At 34.7% G+C, this 20084-nt stretch overlaps 1 protein-coding gene across 2 annotated transcripts in view; it reads left to right on the top strand.

Annotated features, from left to right (window-relative positions):
• Window positions 1-3583: 3583 nt before the first annotated feature.
• dtnbb (dystrobrevin, beta b) overlaps window positions 3584-20084 on the top strand; it is a 40725-nt gene continuing 24224 nt past the window's right edge. Inside the window, exons 1-5 of one of the 2 annotated variants that reach the window (XM_058056673.2) lie at window positions 3584-4092; window positions 6607-6654; window positions 14887-14954; window positions 16738-16818; window positions 16926-17139. In XM_058056673.2, the coding sequence (XP_057912656.1) occupies window positions 14888-14954; window positions 16738-16818; window positions 16926-17139 (362 nt within the window). In that variant the 5' untranslated portion in view covers window positions 3584-4092; window positions 6607-6654; window position 14887. The remainder of the gene's footprint in view (window positions 4093-6606; window positions 6655-14886; window positions 14955-16737; window positions 16819-16925; window positions 17140-20084) is intronic. The other variant, XM_058056676.2, reaches the window with a different exon arrangement.

Genomic DNA, 20084 nt, shown 5'->3' with positions numbered 1-20084 from the left:
AATTTAAAATTTATCATTTTAAAATAATTTAAAAATTACATAAAAATAGAATATAAAAATAAAATATATTTTTTATTTTTTTAATTATTTTTGTTCATTTTCTGAACAAGAAAAGCCAACAGCAAAAAGTGACAAAGAGTACAGTTGCTGTTTTTCCAGCCGTATGACAACACTGCTATGAAATAGAGCATAAACGGTATATTTATATGTATAGTTTTACTAAATGTTCATATTCACTAATATTTGGACACCCCTACCCTCGTACGTTTGCTTTTTCGGGTTCTAGAGTCAGTTTGTGTTTTTACAGAATGGAGGATTCTCATGTTCATGAAAAAAAAACAACAAAAAATATAGATATGCATAATTTTTATTGAGTAAATCACAAAACGAGTCGAAGCCCCTCCCATGACATGCAACCAAATAATTTTTACTTTTTAAAATATGAAAATAAAGTTTTTTTTCCCCAAACACCAAAGTCACCTTAACTAAAAAAAAAAATATAAAAAAATAAGAGATCTAATTTTAAAATAATAACTAATAAATCAAAGTAATATATTTGAATTAATATATTTTAGTAAAATATTTTCTTTGAAGAAATTCAACAGGGTATTGACTGTTTTAGTTGTGAATGAATATATTGAATATATATCAGCCTGGTGGTTTTTTCTTGTGATGTTTGTTTGGACCAGGATGTAAACACGACATTTGCCTTTGTCGTGTAAAACGTCGAAAATTATCATGACGTTACACGAGTGGATTATTCCCTATTCGGGTAAAAATTTGAGAAATATGGAAGCGCTTTCCACTTTCCCACGCACACGTTCCTGCTAGCATTTAGCCGACAAGAACTATTTCCACATCCTGGTCTGTGCTCTTGAATGTGATGCTGTATTTATGTCACCACAGCGCTCCACGTTGGGAGTTATTTGTGGTAGATACCGGCATCGGAAAAACAATCGGCATCATCCAAAAGACACGGAAAGTGAGACGGTTTTGTTGTTGAAAAACTGCGGATGAATGTGACTCGTCGTTGTCTGCACTTGTAAACAAAGTGTATTTTATCAAAAAGATATAGACTTTTATGAATAAATCATATAAAATACATATTGTTGTGGCTTCTACGACAATCGATGTACTTCTTAAAGGGGAAGTGCACTTTTGGGGGGGAATTTTGGCCATTATTCCCATTCCTTATGTGAAACATGAACAGATTTTTTCCCTTTTCTGTGCATTAATGACACGACAAAAAAGAGTTAGTTAGAATATGAGCTAGCTAACAATGCTGTCATTGGGATACACTTATTTCAACCATGATTATTGGGGGGTGGGGGGGGGGGTCCAAAGTGCGGCCAGGAAGCCTTTTGCCATTTGAAAAAAAAAACAAACATATGTAATTTTATGAGCATAAAGTGAAACATTACAAAAAAACAACAGAAATGGAAAAATATAATATAATATAAAAATTTAATAAAATCATTTAAAATTAATTTAATAATTTAAAAAATAAATAAAAATATAATATAAAAATAAAAATTATTTATTTATTTATTTATTTCACTTTCTGAACAAAAAAAGCCAACAGCAAAAAGTGACAAAGATAAAGTTGCTGTTTTTCCAACAGATTTCATTTTTTTTTTCATTTTCTGTGCATTAATGACACAACGAAAAGAGTAAGAATATGAGCTAGCTAACAATGCTGTTATTGGGATACACCTATTTCAACTATGAAGCCCTCTAAAACAAACACGTATGATGATAACATGTAATAGCATAATATATGTCATTTTATGAGCATGAAGTGAAACATTACAAAAAACAAAAAACAACAGAAATGGAAAAATATAATCTAAAAATATAATAAAATAATTTAAAATTAATAATTTAATAATAGTTTAAAAATAATTTAAAAATTAAATAAAAATATAATATAAAAATAATTTTTTTATGTATTTTAAAAATAATTTAAAAATTAAATAAAAATAGAATATAAAAATAAATTTTTTATTTATTTTTTTTAATTTTTTTCATTTTCTGAACAAAAAAAGCCAACAGGAAAAAGTGACAAAGAGTAAAGTTGCCGTTTTTCCAACAGATTTCTATCCATTTTCTGTGCATTAATGACACGACTAAAAGAGTAAGAATATGAGCTAGCTAACAATGCTGTTATTGGGATACACCTATTTCAACTATGAAGCCCTCTAAAACAAACAAAAAAAAGTAGCACAGTTTGATATATATGAGCTGTGATCATGCATTAACACGTATGATGATGATAACATGTAATAGCATAATATATGTCATTTTATTAGCATAAAGTGAAACATTACAAAAAACAGAAATGGAAAAATATAATATAAAAATATAATAAAATAATTTTAAAATAATAATTTAATAATTTAAAAATTAATTAAAAATATATAAAAATAAAATATAATTTTGTATTATTTTTTTCAATTTATGAACAAAAACAGAGTAAAGTTGCTGAAAGAGTTAGTTAGAATATGAGCTAGCTAACAATGCTGTCATTGGGATACACTTATTTCAACTACGAAGCCCTCTAAAACAGGGGTCTCAAACTCAATTTACCTGGGGGCCACTGGAACTAGGGTCTGGGCAAGGCTGGGCCGCATCAGGTTTTCCAAAAAAAAAAAAAACGCATTTATTAAAAACGGAAAAATATACAAACTTTTTCAGTGCTTTGGTTCTGATTTTCTACAATAAAAGCTCTGATGAATGTGTCTCGAGACACATGCTAACTCGCAAACTAGACAGCTAGCGACTTAAACGGTAGCCTTCAAGTTATTTCCTTTCAACTTAAATAGCCAAAAACTTACCACTTCCACACGGATGGGGAGGATAACTATTAACAGTTCTACGGTAAAAAAAAAAATGCTGACGGCAAACCGGCGTCTTTGTCTTTGAGTCTTTGTATTGAAATAGAGAGCTAGGTATCCAGACTAGCGATTAGCGACGCGTCGTGTTAGCCCACCAGATAAAAATATTTATGTTAGCTGCTATAATAATAATAATAATAATATCGCTGAAGATTGGTTAATATACAACTTATGTAAATGGAACACTGTTGTTTTTTTTTAAAGGCTTTGGCGTCAAAATAGTTAGCTAGCTAGCTCATATTAACTCATTTTCTTGCGCTAGAATGTGTTAAAAAAAATTTAAGTACACTTCCCCTTTAAGTATTTGTTGTCCTTAGCCTGATTGGCTAGTGTCGCCCAAAATAACTGTTTTTTTTTTAAATCTTTTTTGAGACGTTTGTGTGCCATTAGAAAGTCATAGTCAAGTAGCAGTAGATATATTTTATATATAATAAATGTTGGGTGTTATTTTAATTTTGTTATTTGATATACTGTGTTTTCGGAATGTTGATTAGCTCTGTGTTAGCTCAATTAAAGACTTTTTTTAAGTCTTTTTTTAAATTAAAGAGTTTTCCACCAGGTGGAAATGACCCCTAAAAATGACAAATACAAATAAAGTGTCAATATGTAACGGTTTCCTGCTATAAAAAGTGATAAAAAATCGATAATCTCCCTCACTGTACGTTTGCTAGCATGCGTGTGTCCCACTTCTTCAAGTTCGGGTAGAAACAGCGGCATCTGCCGGACGAGTTAAGGCATCGTCACCACCGGAGGGTAAAAAATAAGCTGCAGTACATGAATAATAGTAGCAGTGCGCCTTTAAAGCGGCTTTGGTTCGCGCATGCGCAAAGAGGCGCAGGTGACCGCGCATGGCACCTCCAGTGTTTGCTCCAGCTCCGCCGCCTGGCTGGCTCACGATGCCGAGCGGCGCGTCAGTGTGCGCGGCCACCACCACTGCAGTGCTCCGGGGGCGAGGAGGAGTCGAGCGAGACCACTGAGACCACTGATGGACGGCCCGCAGAGACGCTGCTTCCGGCGGTGGCTCCTCGGACTGCTGTGAAGTCGACCCCGGTCGTCATTTTGATTGATTTCTTCCATCCTTGACATCCTTCCTTGCATCCTTCCTTCCTGATGCTGATGCAGCCGAGGATGCTGACGATGCTCTAACGAGGCAGCTGACGTGATTCGATGGTGGTGGGATTCGAACGCATCGACACCGGTGAGAAAACGCGCGGGCGATCCTTTTTTTATTTCTTTAACCAAAAAAAAAAAAAGATGGTTCTTCTTCGACCAAATACGGCGCATCATGGCCGCACATGAGTGATTTTGTGACGGGAGGAAGCAAGGCGAGATACCGCAGAGCAGCGTCAAACGACGCTCAAGGTGCGGTTACGTGAACGCACCTTTAAGATGATGATGTCACGTTCAAGCACCAGCCTGTATTTGTGCGTGAACATGTCACAGTGTTGTCGATTATTGACGAGTTGGCTGCCTCCCCCACCGCCATTGTTACGTATAATAACGTAGTAATAACATATCATAAACATATTCATATATTTCATTTTATGATATTGTCACGTGGCAATAATTCATATCATTATGAGAATCAATGCAGGATTCCATTACTTGGATTTCAGCAAAAATTATCTGATAAATACAAATGCAATGACATAGATTTTACTATTAATAATAATTGATTATTTAACAATTATTTTTAATTATAATTTTATTTTTATTTTTATTTTTAATTTTATTTTTAATTTAATTTTATTTTTTATTTATTTTTAATTTATTTTAATTATATTTAATTATCATTAATTTTATTCATGATAACATAATGAATAAAAATTAATACTTTTTATATAATTATTAGCAATGAACAGATATATTTGTATAATTATTCAAATATGTAATTAAGAGATTTCATTTTTTGTGTTTTTTCTAATAATTGTGAACATATTGCTCATCTCAATAGTTTAGCATTTCCAATTAATATAATGAATAAAATTTATTTAAATACATTTTATTTTCTGTAATTATTAGTAATAATTGTATATATTTTTAGAATTATTAAAATAACTCAACATGAGATTAAATTCTTTTTTTTTTTACAGAATTGTCCAAATCTTGCTAATTTCAATAGTTTACGATTTCCGAATATTATACTGAAATAAAAAATGAACAGTTCATTTTATGTAATTATTATAAATAAACACATATATTGGTATAATTACTCAAATATGTCAATGAGAGATACAATTTTTATGATTTATTGCCCTTGCGTAATTGTCAAGATACTGTATTGCTCATCTCAATAGTTTAGCATTTCCAATTAATATAATGAATAAAAGTTTATTTCAATACATTTTATTTTCTGTAATTATTAGTAATAATTGGATATATTTTTGGAATTATTAAACTAACTCAACATGAGATTAAATTATATATATTTTTTACATAATTGTGCAAATATTGCTAATTTCACTAGTTTACGATTTCCGAATATTATACTGAAATAAAAAATGAACACTTTATTTCATGTAATTATTATTAATAAACAGATATATCGGTATTATTACTCAAATATGTCAATGAGAGATACAATTTTTATGATTTATTGCCCTTGCGTAATTGTCAACATACTGTATTGCTCATCTCAATAGTTTAGCATTTCCAATTAATATAATGAATAAAAGTTTATTTCAATACATTTTATTTTCTGTAATTATTCATAATAATTGGATATATTTTTAGAATTATTAAAATAACTCAACATGAGATAAAAAATCTTTTTTTTAATATAATTGTCCGAATCTTCAACACATACTGTATTACTCATTTCCAATAATTCTCCAGCAATATAATTAATAAAACTATAATCATAGTTGTATTATATTACGACAATGAAGCCTATTCTGTTTTATTATATTTATTATAATTTTTCAACAATTTTAATGCACGGTTTAATTCATAACCGTTTAAAGTCTTGCTCACTTCAATAGTTTACTCTTTCAAAGCAATATAATGAATAATAATAATAATAATAATATTAATAATTCATTTTATTTTATGCCATTACTAGCAATAATCATGATCAGAATTCTCAAAATACATCAAAAGCAGGATTTGATTATAAACAGTTTTTACAGTATTGTATATTTAGTATAGTAGTATGAATGTGTGTATATAAAGTATATTTATAATATTTATAAACATAGTAAATACAGTATTTGAATATACTCCTTCACACACACACACATCCTTTACAGTGTTCTAAATGTTCCTTAGCATCTATTTGATGAATTAATTACAGTTAATCAAGCAATTGTGCAACTGTGTATCACTTTGAATTCTCCAAAGGGTACAAATAAAGTTTTTTTTAATTGAACAGCTGCTCATCTATGGCTAAGTTGGTGTTAGCGGCCACTTTTTGGCATGAAGTCATCATGGAGGCTTAGCTTTTTCAAACACGGCAAACAGCTCAATCATATCTCTTCCAGATGGGGGGGCGGGGGGGGGGGGGGAGAAAAAGACCATAATGTAAACAAAATTGTAAATAGAAGCTTGGTTAGCATGCGCTACAACACAGAGTACCATATCTAATGCTACCGCTGATGGGCTAGTGGATAGCAAAGGAGTACTCTATTATTGTCTTTGTCAAGGAAGGATTTGGGATATATTTCATGTTTTCATGACTATTTTTTAATCTGTCTTCTTTTTTTTTATATTACAGGGTCAAAGTCAAGAGATACAGTTTTGTGTGACACTCCGCCATTGACAGGTACATACTTAACTAGCGCTTAGCTTCTATGTCAACTCTTAGCTAGCACTTAGCTTGTATGTCAACTCTTAACTAGCGCTTAGCTTCTATGTCAACTCTTAGCTAGCGCTTAGCTTGTATGTCAACTCTTAGCTAGCGCTTAGCTTGTATGTCAACTCTTAGCTAGCACTTAGCTTGTATGTCAACTCTTAGCTAGCGCTTAGCTTCTATGTCAACTCTTAGCTAGCGCTTAGCTTGTATGTCAACTCTTAGCTAGCGCTTAGCTTGTATGTCAACTCTTAGCTAGCGCTTAGCTTCTATTTCAACTCTTAGCTAGCGCTTAGCTTGTATGTCAACTCTTAGCTAGCGCTTAGCTTCTATGTCAACTCTTAGCTAGCGCTTAGCTTGTATGTCAACTCTTAGCTAGCGCTTAGCTTGTATGTCAACTCTTAGCTAGCGCTTAGCTTCTATGTCAACTCTTAGCTAGCGCTTAGCTTGTATGTCAACTCTTAGCTAGCGCTTAGCTTGTATGTCAACTCTTAGCTAGCGCTTAGCTTCTATGTCAACTCTTAGCTAGCGCTTAGCTTGTATGTCAACTCTTAGCTAGCGCTTAGCTTCTGTCTCAACTCTTAGCTAGCGATTAGCTTGTGTCTCAACTCTTAGCTAGCGGTCAGCTTGTATCCGAACTCTTAGCTAGGGGTTAGCTTGTATCTCAACTCTTAGCTAGCGGTTAGCTTGTATCTCAACTCTTAACTAGTGGTTAGCTTGTATCTCAACTCTTGGCTAGCGGTTAGCTTGTATCTCGACTCTTAGCTAGTGGATAACTTGTATCTCAACTCTTGGCTAGCGGTTAGCTTGTATCTCAACTCTTAGCTAGCAGTTAGCTTGTATCCGAACTCTTAGCTAGGGGTTAGCTTGTATCTGAACTCTTGGCTAGGGGTTAGCTTGTATCTCAACTCTTAGCTAGCAGTTAGCTTGTATCCGAACTCTTAGCTAGGGGTTAGCTTGTATCTGAACTCTTAGCTAGCGGTTAACTTGTATCTGAACTCTTGGATAGCGGTTAGCTTGTATCTCAACTCTTGGCTAGCAGTTAGCTTGTGTCTCAACTCTTGGCTAGCGGTTAGCTTGTATCTCAACTCTTGGCTAGCGGTTAGCTTGTATCTCAACACTTAGCTAGCGGTTAGCTTGTGTCTCAACTCTTAGCTAGCGGTCAGCTTGTATCCGAACTCTTAGCTAGCGGTTAGCTTGTATCTCAACTCTTGGCTAGCGGTTAGCTTGTATCTCAACTCTTGGCTAGCGGTTAGCTTGTATCTCAACTCTTGGCTAGCGGTTAGCTTGTATCTCAACTCTGAGCTAGTGGATAACTTGTATCTCAACTCTTGGCTAGCGGTTAGCTTGTATCTCAACTCTTGGCTAGCGGTTAGCTTGTATCTCAACACTTAGCTAGCGGTTAGCTTGTGTCTCAACTCTTAGCTAGCGGTCAGCTTGTATCCGAACTCTTAGCTAGGGGTTAGCTTGTATCTCAACTCTTAGCTAGCGGTTAGCTTGTATCTCAACTCTTAACTAGTGGTTAGCTTGTATCTCAACTCTTGGCTAGCGGTTAGCTTGTATCTCGACTCTTAGCTAGTGGATAACTTGTATCTCAACTCTTGGCTAGCGGTTAGCTTGTATCTCAACTCTTAGCTAGCAGTTAGCTTGTATCCAAACTCTTAGCTAGGGGTTAGCTTGTATCTGAACTCTTAGCTAGCGGTTAACTTGTATCTCAACTCTTGGATAGCGGTTAGCTTGTATCTCAACTCTTGGCTAGCAGTTAGCTTGTATCTCAACTCTTAGCTAGCGGTTAGCTTGTATCTCAACTCTTGGCTAGCGGTTAGCTTGTGTCTCAACTCTTAACTAGCGGTTAGCTTGTATCTCAACTCTTGGCTAGCGGTTAGCTTGTGTCTCAACTCTTAACTAGCGGTTAGCTTGTATCGCAACTCTTGGCTAGCGGTTAGCTTGTGTCTCAACTCTTAACTAGCGGTTAGCTTGTATGTCAACTCTTAGCTAGCGGTTAGCTTGTATCTCAACTCTTGGCTAGCGGTTAGCTTGTATCTCAACTGTTGGCTAGCGGTTAGCTTGTGTCTCAACTCTTGGCTAGCGGTTAGCTTGTATCTCAACTCTTAGCTAGCAGTTAGCTTGTATCCAAACTCTTAGCTAGGGGTTAGCTTGTATCTCAACTCTTGGCTAGGGGTTAGCTTGTATCTGAACTCTTAGCTAGCGGTTAGCTTGTATCTCAACTCTTGGCTAGCAGTTAGCTTGTGTCTCAACTCTTGGCTAGCGGTTAGCTTGTATCTCAACTCTTGGCTAGCGGTTAGCTTGTATCTCAACTCTTAACTAGTGGTTAGCTTGTGTCTCAACTCTTGGCTAGCGGTTAGCTTGTATCTCAACTCTTAGCTAGCAGTTAGCTTGTATCCGAACTCTTAGCTAGGGGTTAGCTTGTATCTGAACTCTTAGCTAGCGGTTAACTTGTATCTGAACTCTTGGATAGCGGTTAGCTTGTATCTGAACTCTTAGCTAGGGGTTAGCTTGTATCTGAACTCTTAGCTAGCGGTTAGCTTGTATCTCAACTCTTGGCTAGCAGTTAGCTTGTGTCTCAACTCTTGGCTAGCGGTTAGCTTGTATCTCAACTCTTAACTAGTGGTTAGCTTGTGTCTCAACTCTTGGCTAGCGGTTAGCTTGTATCTCAACTCTTAGCTAGCAGTTAGCCTGTATCCGAACTCTTAGCTAGGGGTTAGCTTGTATCTCAACTCTTAGCTAGCAGTTAGCTTGTATCCGAACTCTTAGCTAGGGGTTAGCTTGTATCTGAACTCTTGGATAGGGATTAGCTTGTATCTGAACTCTTAGCTAGCGGTTAGCTTGTAACTCAACTCTTGGCTAGCAGTTAGCTTGTGTCTCAACTCTTGGCTAGCGGTTAGCTTGTATCTCAACTCTTGGTTAGCGGTTAGCTTGTGTCTCAACTCTTGGCTAGCGGTTAGCTTGTATCTCAACTGTTGGCTAGCGGTTAGCTTGTGTCTCAACTCTTGGCTAGCGGTTAGCTTGTATCTCAACTCTTAACTAGTGGTTAGCTTGTGTCTCAACTCTTGGCTAGCGGTTAGCTTGTATCTCAACTCTTAGCTAGCAGTTAGCTTGTATCCGAACTCTTAGCTAAGGGTTAGCTTGTATCTGAACTCTTGGCTAGGGGTTAGCTTGTATCTGAATTCTTAGCTAGGGGTTAGCTTGTATCTGAACTCTTAGCTAGGGGTTAGCTTGTATCTCAACTCTTAGCTAGCGGTTAGCTTGTATCTGAACTCTTAGCTAGGGGTTAGCTTGTATCTCAACTCTTAGCTAGTGGTTAGCTTGTATCTGAACTCTTGGCTAGGGGTTAGCTTGTATACGAACTCTTAGCTAGGGGTTAACTTGTATCTGAACTCTTGGCTAGCGGTTAGCTTGTATCTCAACGCTTGGCTAGCGGTTAGCTTGTATCTCAACTCTTAACTAGTGGTTAGCTTGTATCTCAACTCTTAGCTAGTGGTTAGCTTGTATCTGAACTCTTAGCTAGCGGTTAGCTTGTATCTGAACTCTTGGCTAGCGGTTAGCTTGTGTCTCAACTCTTAACTAGCGGTTAGCTTGTATCTCAACTCTTGGCTAGCGGTTAGCTTGTGTCTCAACTCTTGGCTAGCGGTTAGCTTGTATCTCAACTCTTAGCTAGCGGTTAGCTTGTATCTCAACTCTTGGCTAGCGGTTAGCTTGTATCTCAACTCTTGGCAAGCGGTTAGCTTGTATCTCAACTCTTGGCTAGCGGTTAGCTTGTATCTCAACTCTTGGATAGCGGTTAGCTTGTATCTCAACTCTTAGCTAGGGGTTAGCTTGTATCTCAACTCTTAGCTAGCGGTTAGCTTGTATCTCAACTCTTAGCTAGGGGTTAGCTTGTATCCGAACTCTTAGCTAGGGGTTAGCTTGTATCTCAACTCTTAGCTAGCGGTTAGCTTGTATCTCAACTCTTAACTAGTGGTTAGCTTGTATCTCAACTCTTGGCTAGCGGTTAGCTTGTATCTCGACTCTTAGCTAGTGGATAACTTGTATCTCAACTCTTGGCTAGCGGTTAGCTTGTATCTCAACTCTTAGCTAGCAGTTAGCTTGTATCCGAACTCTTAGCTAGGGGTTAGCTTGTATCTGAACTCTTAGCTAGCGGTTAACTTGTATCTGAACTCTTGGATAGCGGTTAGCTTGTATCTCAACTCTTGGCTAGCAGTTAGCTTGTGTCTCAACTCTTGGCTAGCGGTTAGCTTGTATCTCAACTCTTAGCTAGCATTTAGCTTGTATCCGAACTCTTAGCTAGGGGTTAGCTTGTATCTGAACTCTTAGCTAGGGGTTAGCTTGTATCTGAACTCTTAGCTAGCGGTTAGCTTGTATCTCAACTCTTAGCTAGCGGTTAGCTTGTATCTCAACTCTTGGCTAGCGGTTAGCTTGTATCTCAACTCTTGGTTAGCGGTTAGCTTGTGTCTCAACTCTTGGCTAGCGGTTAGCTTGTATCTCAACTGTTGGCTAGCGGTTAGCTTGTGTCTCAACTCTTGGCTAGCGGTTAGCTTGTATCTCAACTCTTAACTAGTGGTTAGCTTGTGTCTCAACTCTTGGCTAGCGGTTAGCTTGTATCTCAACTCTTAGCTAGCAGTTAGCTTGTATCCGAACTCTTAGCTAGGGGTTAGCTTGTATCTGAACTCTTGGCTAGGGGTTAGCTTGTATCTGAATTCTTAGCTAGGGGTTAGCTTGTATCTGAACTCTTAGCTAGGGGTTAGCTTGTATCTCAACTCTTAGCTAGCGGTTAGCTTGTATCTGAACTCTTAGCTAGGGGTTAGCTTGTATCTCAACTCTTAGCTAGTGGTTAGCTTGTATCTGAACTCTTAGCTAGGGGTTAACTTGTATCTGAACTCTTGGCTAGCGGTTAGCTTGTATCTCAACGCTTGGCTAGCGGTTAGCTTGTATCTCAACTCTTAACTAGTGGTTAGCTTGTATCTCAACTCTTAGCTAGTGGTTAGCTTGTATCTGAACTCTTAGCTAGCGGTTAGCTTGTATCTGAACTCTTGGCTAGCGGTTAGCTTGTGTCTCAACTCTTAACTAGCGGTTAGCTTGTATCTCAACTCTTGGCTAGCGGTTAGCTTGTGTCTCAACTCTTGGCTAGCGGTTAGCTTGTATCTCAACTCTTAGCTAGCGGTTAGCTTGTATCTCAACTCTTGGCTAGCGGTTAGCTTGTATCTCAACTCTTGGCAAGCGGTTAGCTTGTATCTCAACTCTTGGCTAGCGGTTAGCTTGTATCTCAACTCTTGGATAGCGGTTAGCTTGTATCTCAACTCTTAGCTAGGGGTTAGCTTGTATCTCAACTCTTAGCTAGCGGTTAGCTTGTATCTCAACTCTTAGCTAGGGGTTAGCTTGTATCCGAACTCTTAGCTAGGGGTTAGCTTGTATCTCAACTCTTAGCTAGCGGTTAGCTTGTATCTCAACTCTTAACTAGTGGTTAGCTTGTATCTCAACTCTTGGCTAGCGGTTAGCTTGTATCTCGACTCTTAGCTAGTGGATAACTTGTATCTCAACTCTTGGCTAGCGGTTAGCTTGTATCTCAACTCTTAGCTAGCAGTTAGCTTGTATCCGAACTCTTAGCTAGGGGTTAGCTTGTATCTGAACTCTTAGCTAGCGGTTAACTTGTATCTGAACTCTTGGATAGCGGTTAGCTTGTATCTCAACTCTTGGCTAGCAGTTAGCTTGTGTCTCAAGTCTTGGCTAGCGGTTAGCTTGTATCTCAACTCTTAGCTAGCATTTAGCTTGTATCCGAACTCTTAGCTAGGGGTTAGCTTGTATCTGAACTCTTAGCTAGGGGTTAGCTTGTATCTGAACTCATAGCTAGCGGTTAGCTTGTATCTCAACTCTTAGCTAGCGGTTAGCTTGTATCTCAACTCTTGGCTAGCAGTTAGCTTGTGTCTCAACTCTTGGCTAGCGGTTAGCTTGTGTCTCAACTCTTGGCTAGCGGTTAGCTTGTATCTCAACTCTTAGCTAGCGGTTAGCTTGTATCTCAACTCTTGGCTGGCGGTTAGCTTGTATCTCAACTCTTAGCTAGCGGTTAGCTTGTATCTCAACTCTTGGCTGGCGGTTAGCTTGTATCTCAACTCTTAGCTAGCGGTTAGCTTGTATCTCAACTCTTAGCTAGGGGTTAGCTTGTATGTCAACTCTTAACTAGCGCTTAGCTTCTATGTCAACTCTTAGCTAGGGGTTAGCTTGTATCTCAACTCTTAGCTAGCGGTTAGCTTGTATCTCAACTCTTGGCTAGCGGTTAGCTTGTATCTCAACTCTTGGCAAGCGGTTAGCTTGTATCTCAACTCTTGGCTAGCGGTTAGCTTGTATCTCAACTCTTGGATAGCGGTTAGCTTGTATCTCAACTCTTAGCTAGGGGTTAGCTTGTATCTCAACTCTTAGCTAGCGGTTAGCTTGTATCTCAACTCTTAGCTAGGGGTTAGCTTGTATCCGAACTCTTAGCTAGGGGTTAGCTTGTATCTCAACTCTTAGCTAGCGGTTAGCTTGTATCTCAACTCTTAACTAGCGGTTAGCTTGTATCTCGACTCTTAGCTAGTGGATAACTTGTATCTCAACTCTTGGCTAGCGGTTAGCTTGTATCTCAACTCTTAGCTAGCAGTTAGCTTGTATCCGAACTCTTAGCTAGGGGTTAGCTTGTATCTGAACTCTTAGCTAGCGGTTAACTTGTATCTGAACTCTTGGATAGCGGTTAGCTTGTATCTCAACTCTTGGCTAGCAGTTAGCTTGTGTCTCAACTCTTGGATAGCGGTTAGCTTGTATCTCAACTCTTAACTAGTGGTTAGCTTGTGTCTCAACTCTTGGCTAGCGGTTAGCTTGTATCTCAACTCTTAGCTAGCATTTAGCTTGTATCCGAACTCTTAGCTAGGGGTTAGCTTGTATCTGAACTCTTAGCTAGGGGTTAGCTTGTATCTCAACTCTTAGCTAGCGGTTAGCTTGTATCTCAACTCTTGGCTAGCGGTTAGCTTGTGTCTCAACTCTTGGCTAGCGGTTAGCTTGTATCTCAACTCTTAGCTAGGGGTTAGCTTGTATCCGAACTCTTAGCTAGGGGTTAGCTTGTATCTGAACTCTTGGCTAGCGGTTAGCTTGTATCTCAACTCTTAGCTAGGGGTTAGCTTGTATCCGAACTCTTAGCTAGGGGTTAGCTTGTATCTGAACTCTTGGCTAGCGGTTAGCTTGTATCTCAACTCTTGGCTAGCGGTTAGCTTGTGTCTCAACTCTTGGCTAGCGGTTAGCTTGTATCTCAACTCTTAGCTAGCGGTTAACTTGTATCTCACCTCTTAGCTAGCGGTTAGCTTGTATCTCAACTCTTAGCTAGGGGTTAGCTTGTATCCGAACTCTTAGCTAGGGGTTAGCTTGTATCTGAACTCTTGGCTAGCGGTTAGCTTGTATCTCAACTCTTAGCTAGGGGTTAGCTTGTATCCGAACTCTTAGCTAGGGGTTAGCTTGTATCTGAACTCTTGGCTAGCGGTTAGCTTGTATCTCAACTCTTGGCTAGCGGTTAGCTTGTGTCTCAACTCTTGGCTAGCGGTTAGCTTGTATCTCAACTCTTAGCTAGCGGTTAGCTTGTATCTCAACTCTTAGCTAGCGGTTAGCTTGTATCTCAACTCTTAGCTAGGGGTTAGCTTGTATCCGAACTCTTAGCTAGGGGTTAGCTTGTATCTCAACTCTTAGCTAGGGGTTAGCTTGTATCCGAACTCTTACCTAGGGGTTAGCTTGTATCTGAACTCTTGGCTAGCGGTTAGCTTGTATCTCAACTCTTGGCTAGCGGTTAGCTTGTGTCTCAACTCTTGGCTAGCGGTTAGCTTGTATCTCAACTCTTAGCTAGCGGTTAGCTTGTATCTCAACTCTTAGCTAGCGGTTAGCTTGTATCTCAACTCTTAGCTAGGGGTTAGCTTGTATCCGAACTCTTAGCTAGGGGTTAGCTTGTATCTGAACTCTTGGCTAGCGGTTAGCTTGTATCTCAACTCTTAGCTAGCGGTTAGCACTGGAAATAATCGTCAAAGTCATAGAAATTGCAGTAAAAGTAAAAGCCATGTGATGTGATGTCAAGCTAACCGGGGTCATAGCTACAATGCTGAAAAGAGTGGGGGCTAAGAGTGGGGGCTAGTACAGGAAAGGGGGGGTCATGGTGTTGTTGTTGTTGTGTGGCAGGATGATCGAGGAAGGCAGCAAACGAGGAAAGGCCACGGTGGAGAAGAGGCAGCTCTTCATGGAGATGAGTGAGTGACTCAATTCCACCCCGATACTCTGTCAATGTCAACACAACTTTATTCGTTCTTTGAAATGAAACATTTCATGATGAATGGAGAAAAACAATCCCCTTAGCAGCAACAACTGCAATCAAGCGTTTGTGATAACTTGCAATGAGTCATCTTTGCAGAATTGTTGCCATTCGGAAAACAAAAAAACGCCTCCAACATTACTGGATATATATATCTATATATATATATATGTTTATGTTACATAAACACTGGATTCTTTTATTCTTACTGGATTCTTTTATTGTCACAACTTGCCTTCCAAGAGGACGTAATGTCAAATAATAAAATTTAATAAAATAATAAATAATAAATAAAATAAAATAAAATAAAATAAAATAAAATAAAATAAAATAAAATAAAATAAAATAAAATAAAATAAAATAAAATAAAATAAAATAAAATAAAATAAAATAAAATAAAATAAAATATTAAATTCTACCCCTCCACCTGGTACTTTTACAATCAACTGTTACATTTGTTCACTTCCTGCTTTCTGTAATACAGTTCAAGGTTTTTTTTTGTTTTTTGTAAAATACAATAAAATAAAATAAAATACATTTGATTAATTTTATTAAATGTAATTTAATCCAATCCATCTGGTACTTTTTCAATCAGTCACTGTTACATTTGTTCACTTCCTGCCTTTATAAAATAAAATAAAATAAAATAAAATAAAATAAAATAAAATAAAATAAAATAAAATAAAATAAAATAAAATAAAATAAAATAAAATAAAATAAAATAAAATAAAATAAAATAAAATAAAATAAAATACATTTGATTAATTTTATTAAATGTAATTTAATCCAATCCATCTGGTACTTTTACCATCTGTCACTGTTACATTTGTTCACTTCCTGCCTTAATAAAATAAAATAAAATAAAATAAAATAAAATAAAATAAAATAAAATAAAATAAAATAAAATAAAATAAAATAAAATAAAATAAAATAAAATAAAATAAAATAAAATAAAATAAAATAAAATAAAATAAAATAAAATAAAATAAAATAAAATAAAATAACGTGTAAAAATGCGACTTATACTCCAGGGTGACTTATAAATTAAAAAAATAAAGTTACATCCCATAAATAATAATAAATAAACGTTACATAAACATGTTTATATTTTGTGTAGCTGAATAAGCATTGTGTTAGCATATCTTAAACCTATTCTGCCTGTTCTCTATTATTTTATTGTTACAACTTGCCTTCCAAGAGGACGTCATGTAAAATAAAATAAAATAAAATAAAATAAAATAAAATTAAATAAAATTAAATTAAATTAAATTAAATTAAATTAAATTAAATTAAATTAAATTAAATTAAATTAAATTAAATTAAATTAAATTAAATTAAATAACATTGAATTAAATTAAATTAAATTAAATTAAATTAAATTAAATTAAATTAAATTAAATTAAATTAAATTAAATTAAATTAAATTAAATTAAATTAAATTAAATTAAATTAAATTAAATTAAATTAAATTAAATGCAACTTATACTCCAGGGTGACTTATAATTATTTGTAATTATTATAAATAAACAGATATCTTAGTTTCATTACTCAAATATGTCAATGAGAGATATAATTTTTATGATTTATTGCCCTTGTGAACATACTGTATTGCTCATCTCAGTAGTTTCCCAGCAATGTATTGTTGTAGTATTGTTGTAGTAATGTAATGAATAAAACTATAATCACAGTTGTATTATTAGCAGTATTTGTTGTTTTTCCAGGAGCTCAAAACTTCGACGTCATCAGACTGTCCACCTACAGGACGGCTTGCAAACTGCGCTTTGTGCAGAAGCGGTGCAACCGTAAGAAAAAGCCGTGCATTCGTTGATTTGTATCTGTGGCGCCGCCTCGTGAACACATTATAACGGGACTGTCTGTGAACATAGCATGTGTCCTGCCTGTGTCACAGTTCACCTGGTGGACGTGTGGAACATGATCGAGGCCTTTCGAGACAACGGACTCAACACGCTGGACCACGGCGCCGAGATCAACGTGTCTCGCCTGGAGACCATCTTGTCCTCCATCTACTACCAGCTCAACAAGCGCCTGCCCACCACGCACCAGATCAACGTGGAGCAGTCCATCGGCCTGCTGCTCAACTTCATGGTGGCCACCTACGACAGGCACGTATTTCACCCGTGGGCCAGGTTAACATGTTCCAAACTAGACTAGCGTGTCAATTTAATTTAATTTAATTTAATTTAATTTAATTTAATTTAATTTAATTTAATTTAATTTAATTTAATTTAATTTAATTTAATTTAATTTAATTACATTTGTTCACTTGCTGTCAATTAAAATTAAAATTAAAATTAAAATTAAAATTAAAATTAAAATTAAAATTAAAATTAAAATTAAAATTAAAATTAAAATTAAAATTAAAATTAAAATTAAACCTCCATCTGGTACTACAATCAGTTACTGTTACATTTGTTCACTTCCTGTCTTTCAAAATTAAAATTAAAATTAAAATTAAAATTAAAATTAAAATTAAAATTAAAATTAAAATTAAAATTAAAATTAAAATTAAAATTAAAATTAAAATTAAAATTAAAATTAAAATTAAAATTAAAATTAAAATTAAACCTCCATCTGGTACTTTTACAATCAGTTACTGTTACATTTGTTCACTTCCTGTCTTTCAAAATTAAAATTAAAATTAAAATTAAAATTAAAATTAAAATTAAAATTAAAATTAAAATTAAAATTAAAATTAAAATTAAAATTAAAATTAAAATTAAAATTAAAATTAAAATTAAAATTAAACCTCCATCTGGTACTTTTACAATCAGTTACTGTTACATTTGTTCACTTCCTGTCTTTCAAAATTAAAATTAAAATTAAAATTAAAATTAAAATTAAAATTAAAATTAAAATTAAAATTAAAATTAAAATTAAAATTAAAATTAAAATTAAAATTAAAATTAAAATTAAAATTAAAATTAAACCTCCATCTGGTACTTTTACAATCAGTTACTGTTACATTTGTTCACTTCCTGTCTTTCAAAATTAAAATTAAAATTAAAATTAAAATTAAAATTAAAATTAAAATTAAAATTAAAATTAAAATTAAAATTAAAATTAAAATTAAAATTAAAATTAAAATTAAAATTAAAATTAAAACTCCATCTGGTACTTTTACAATCAGTAATTGTTACATTTATTCACTTCCTGCTTTCCATAATACAGTTTAAGTTTTTTTTAAAAGCTTATTAAATCCTACCCCTCCATCTGGTACTTTTACAATCACTAACTGTTACATTTGTTCACTTCCTGCTTTCCTATTTTTTTCCCTAAATTTTTTTAAAATTTTTAAATTTTTAAATTTTTAAATTTTTAAATTTTTAAATTTTTAAATTTTTAAATTTTTTAAATTTTTTAAATTTTTAAATTTTTAAATTTTTAAATTTTTAAATTTTTTTAATTTTTAATTTTTTTAAATTTTTTAATAAAAAATGTCTGCAGAGAAGCGATATACTCGTAGTATATGCCCTCATACGTCATAAGAGAGTTATCTGACTGAAGCACGTTTTAACTCCTTTCACAAAGATTTTATGTTATTGTTTTTAAAATGCACTTTAATATCAGATTCTAATTTCTAATTCCAGAAAATGTAGCTCTTCAAAAATTGCTTAGCTTTAATTCTAGAAAATGTAAAGTTGACTGATACGACAAGGTAATACACAAGGTAATACACAAGGTAATACACAAGGTAATTGAAAGTGCTTTACAGAAAAGAAGGGTAGAGTCGCTTCCTAAAATAAACTTCCATAAAAACTTCCATAAATCATCATCATCATCACCATAAACCAAAGTTTCAGTGTCCATATGCAGAGTACATAGAATACAAATACTGCAGTGTGTTATATCACTAGAGTCACCCTGCCTGGTTGGCTCGACGAGGCCGCGCATCGTAATGCAGTCTGGCTCTCAAGGCCCCCCCCCCCTTTCCCGACCCCCCCGAGGCATGATGGCGCTCTGAGGTTTATGAGCCGGCGTAAAGCTCTGTCGTTATTGTCCACGTCCCTGCCGTCCCTGCCGCAAGGAAGTCAGTGGGGGGTGTTTGGCGTGCGGATTAGCATGTTAGCACTTTTTCCACACAGGGCCGTGTAGCTTTGGATGTTTGTTTTCTAACTTAATCGGAAAAAGTTTCATTTCAAATCTACATTTTAGAGTTGAGAGTTTAGAGTTGTGTTTTATTGACTAATATTTAGATTTGTTTGATGATCTGAAACATTTTATGGGAGCCCGAAAAAAGTCAAAATTCTGAGATAAAAAGTCAAAATTTTGAGATAGAAAATCGAAATTATGAGATAGAAAGTCGAAATAATGAGATAAAAAGTCGAAATTACGAGATAAAAAGTCAGAATTATGAGATAGAATGTCAAAATTATGAGATAAAAAGTCGAAATTACGAGATAAAAAGTTGAAATTTTGAGATAAAAAGTCAAATAAAATAAAATAAAATAAAATAAAATAAAATAAAATAAAATAAAATAAAATAAAATAAAATAAAATAAAATAAAATAAAATAAAATAAAATAAAATTTATTAAATGTAATTTAATCCAATCCATCTGGTACTTTTACAATCAGTAACTGTTACATTTGTTCACTTCCTGCCTTTATAAAATAATAAAAAATAATAAAATAAAATAAAATAAAATATTAAATCCTACCCGTCCATCTGGTACTTTTACAACCAGTAACTGTTACATTTGTTCACTTCCTGCTTTCCGTAATACAGTTTACGGTTTTTTTTGTTTTTTTTTGTAAAATAAAAGTAAAGTAAAGTAAAGTAAAGTAAAGTAAAGTAAAGTAAAGTAAAGTAAAGTAAAGTAAAGTAAAGTAAAGTAAAGTAAATGTACTTTAATCCAATCCATCTGGTACTTTTACAATCAGTAACTGTTACATTTGTTCACTTCCTGCTTTCCGTAATACAGTTTGTTTTTGTAAAATAAAATAAAATAAAATATTAAATCAAGTTCCACATGTCCAAAAGGAGTAGGAAGAAGCAAAGCTTATTAAATCCTACCCCTCCATCTGGTACTTTTACAATCAGTAACTGT

Source organism: Doryrhamphus excisus, linkage group LG19, assembly GCF_037039965.1.
Source record: "Doryrhamphus excisus strain RoL-2023G ecotype Guam linkage group LG19, RoL_Dexc_Guam_v1.1, whole genome shotgun sequence".
Lineage (NCBI taxonomy): Eukaryota > Metazoa > Chordata > Actinopteri > Syngnathiformes > Syngnathidae > Doryrhamphus > Doryrhamphus excisus.
Note: the sequence above shows the minus strand (reverse complement) of the source record. Positions and strands in the feature narration are given on the sequence as shown.